This window comes from Plasmodium gonderi, assembly GCF_002157705.1.
Source record: "Plasmodium gonderi DNA, contig: Pgo-contig_891, whole genome shotgun sequence".
Taxonomy (NCBI): Eukaryota; Apicomplexa; class Aconoidasida; order Haemosporida; family Plasmodiidae; genus Plasmodium; species Plasmodium gonderi.
The window spans coordinates 1,122-2,619 of NW_021629559.1; the positions used below are offsets into that span (position 1 = coordinate 1,122).

Sequence of the window (1,498 nt, forward strand, 5' to 3'; positions counted from 1 at the left end):
TTTTTTTTTTTTTTTTCTTCCCCTGCTTTTATTTACGACAAATTATTTTTTTGCTGCTGCTTTTGCTTTCTCCTTTGCGACTAAATTTCTTCTCTCCTGGATCCATACAGACCATTGTTTCTTGTTTAACCATTTGTTAATAAAGGATTGTGTCCATTGGTCATACATAATATTTTTTTCAAATTCCCATTTTTTCCACTGGTCTAGTATACTATTAATAAATATGTCATCTTTTTCTTTAACCCATTCAAACCATTCATCCCACTCTTCACTAGACCTTTCTAAGAAGATTTCATGTTTTTTTTTTTCTCCAAATTGAAATAATTTGGTAGCCCATTTTTTATTTTCAAATTCTTCCCAATGTTTTTGTTCAGCAACTTTCCACTCACTTGTTAACCAACTTACAATTTTATCTTTTTTCCATTTAATCCATTGTTTTACAATTAATTCATCTATATTTGATTGATTTTCATAAAACCACTTTTTCCATTCTATATCCAAATATAATCTTCCTTCATTTTTCATCCATCCTCTCCATTGTGGTTCAGTCCAATTTATAGATCTCCTTAAAACATTCGAATTAAATTCTTTATCTATATTTGGATTAAAATGTGTCCATTTATTTTCTATAGATCTTATCCATGTAGTAAATTCTTCATCTTTTGTTTTTATATATTCGCTCATTTTTTCTTCCATTGCTTGATTAAAAATATTCCAATCATTTTCTAATTTGTTTTTCCACTGGACCCATTGATTTTTCTTCCATTCTTCTGTTTGTTCTGAATCTGTTTCAGAATCTGTTTCATTCTCTATTTTTTCTTCAGAGTCGTCATTATCTAGTAACACTTTGTAATCTCTCTGCTAATATAAGCAAGTAAAAGAAGAAAAAAAAAAAATTATATTACCATGCATGAATGTGTTTTTTTATTAGTTTTATCGTTTAGAAAGAAAAAAAAAAAAAAAACATGCAACAGGTATGAGATATATTATATATAATATCTTGGTTTACACAAGAAGTTGCATATACTTTTCAAGCATAATTTTGACATGTTTGTAAAATTTTCAAGGTGGAAAAAGTATGCATCAAATATTGCATAAAAGTATATGCACACAACGTATGTAACATATTAACTATGTGTTTCTATTTTCACATTTTTTTTTTTTTATTTTTTTCCCCTTACCGTAGCTATAACACCTAAAGCAATGGCAGATGTTATGGCAGTCATGGTTATGGCTGCTGTTAAGGCAATTTGTTCTTTATTCATATTTGACAATTTGTCTTTGTATCTTAAGGACATTTCCCGAAGTGAGTTTCCATCTGGAATGAGGTTGTTAATATTTTCTTTTAATGAATCCATTATTTCCTACTTTTGAAAACTTTTATTGGGTTTGCTATAAACAATTTTTATGAAGTAATCGAAATGATGAAAAAGTTTCTTTCAGGTATAATGAAATATGGCCTTCTGCATGCAAAAGAATTATTCACATATATATATAT

General features: G+C 27.8%; 1 protein-coding gene across 1 annotated transcript; it reads right to left on the minus strand.

Moving 5' to 3' along the window:
* Window positions 1-42: 42 nt before the first annotated feature.
* Window positions 43-1,265, minus strand: PGO_004430 (tryptophan-rich antigen; the record flags this gene model as incomplete). The annotated part of the gene is made up of 2 exons (XM_028691479.1): window positions 43-861; window positions 1,182-1,265. The coding sequence occupies 2 exons, from the start codon at window positions 1,263-1,265 to the stop codon at window positions 43-45; spliced, it is 903 nt and encodes a 300-aa protein (XP_028547280.1).
* Between the last annotated feature and the right edge of the window lie 233 nt (window positions 1,266-1,498).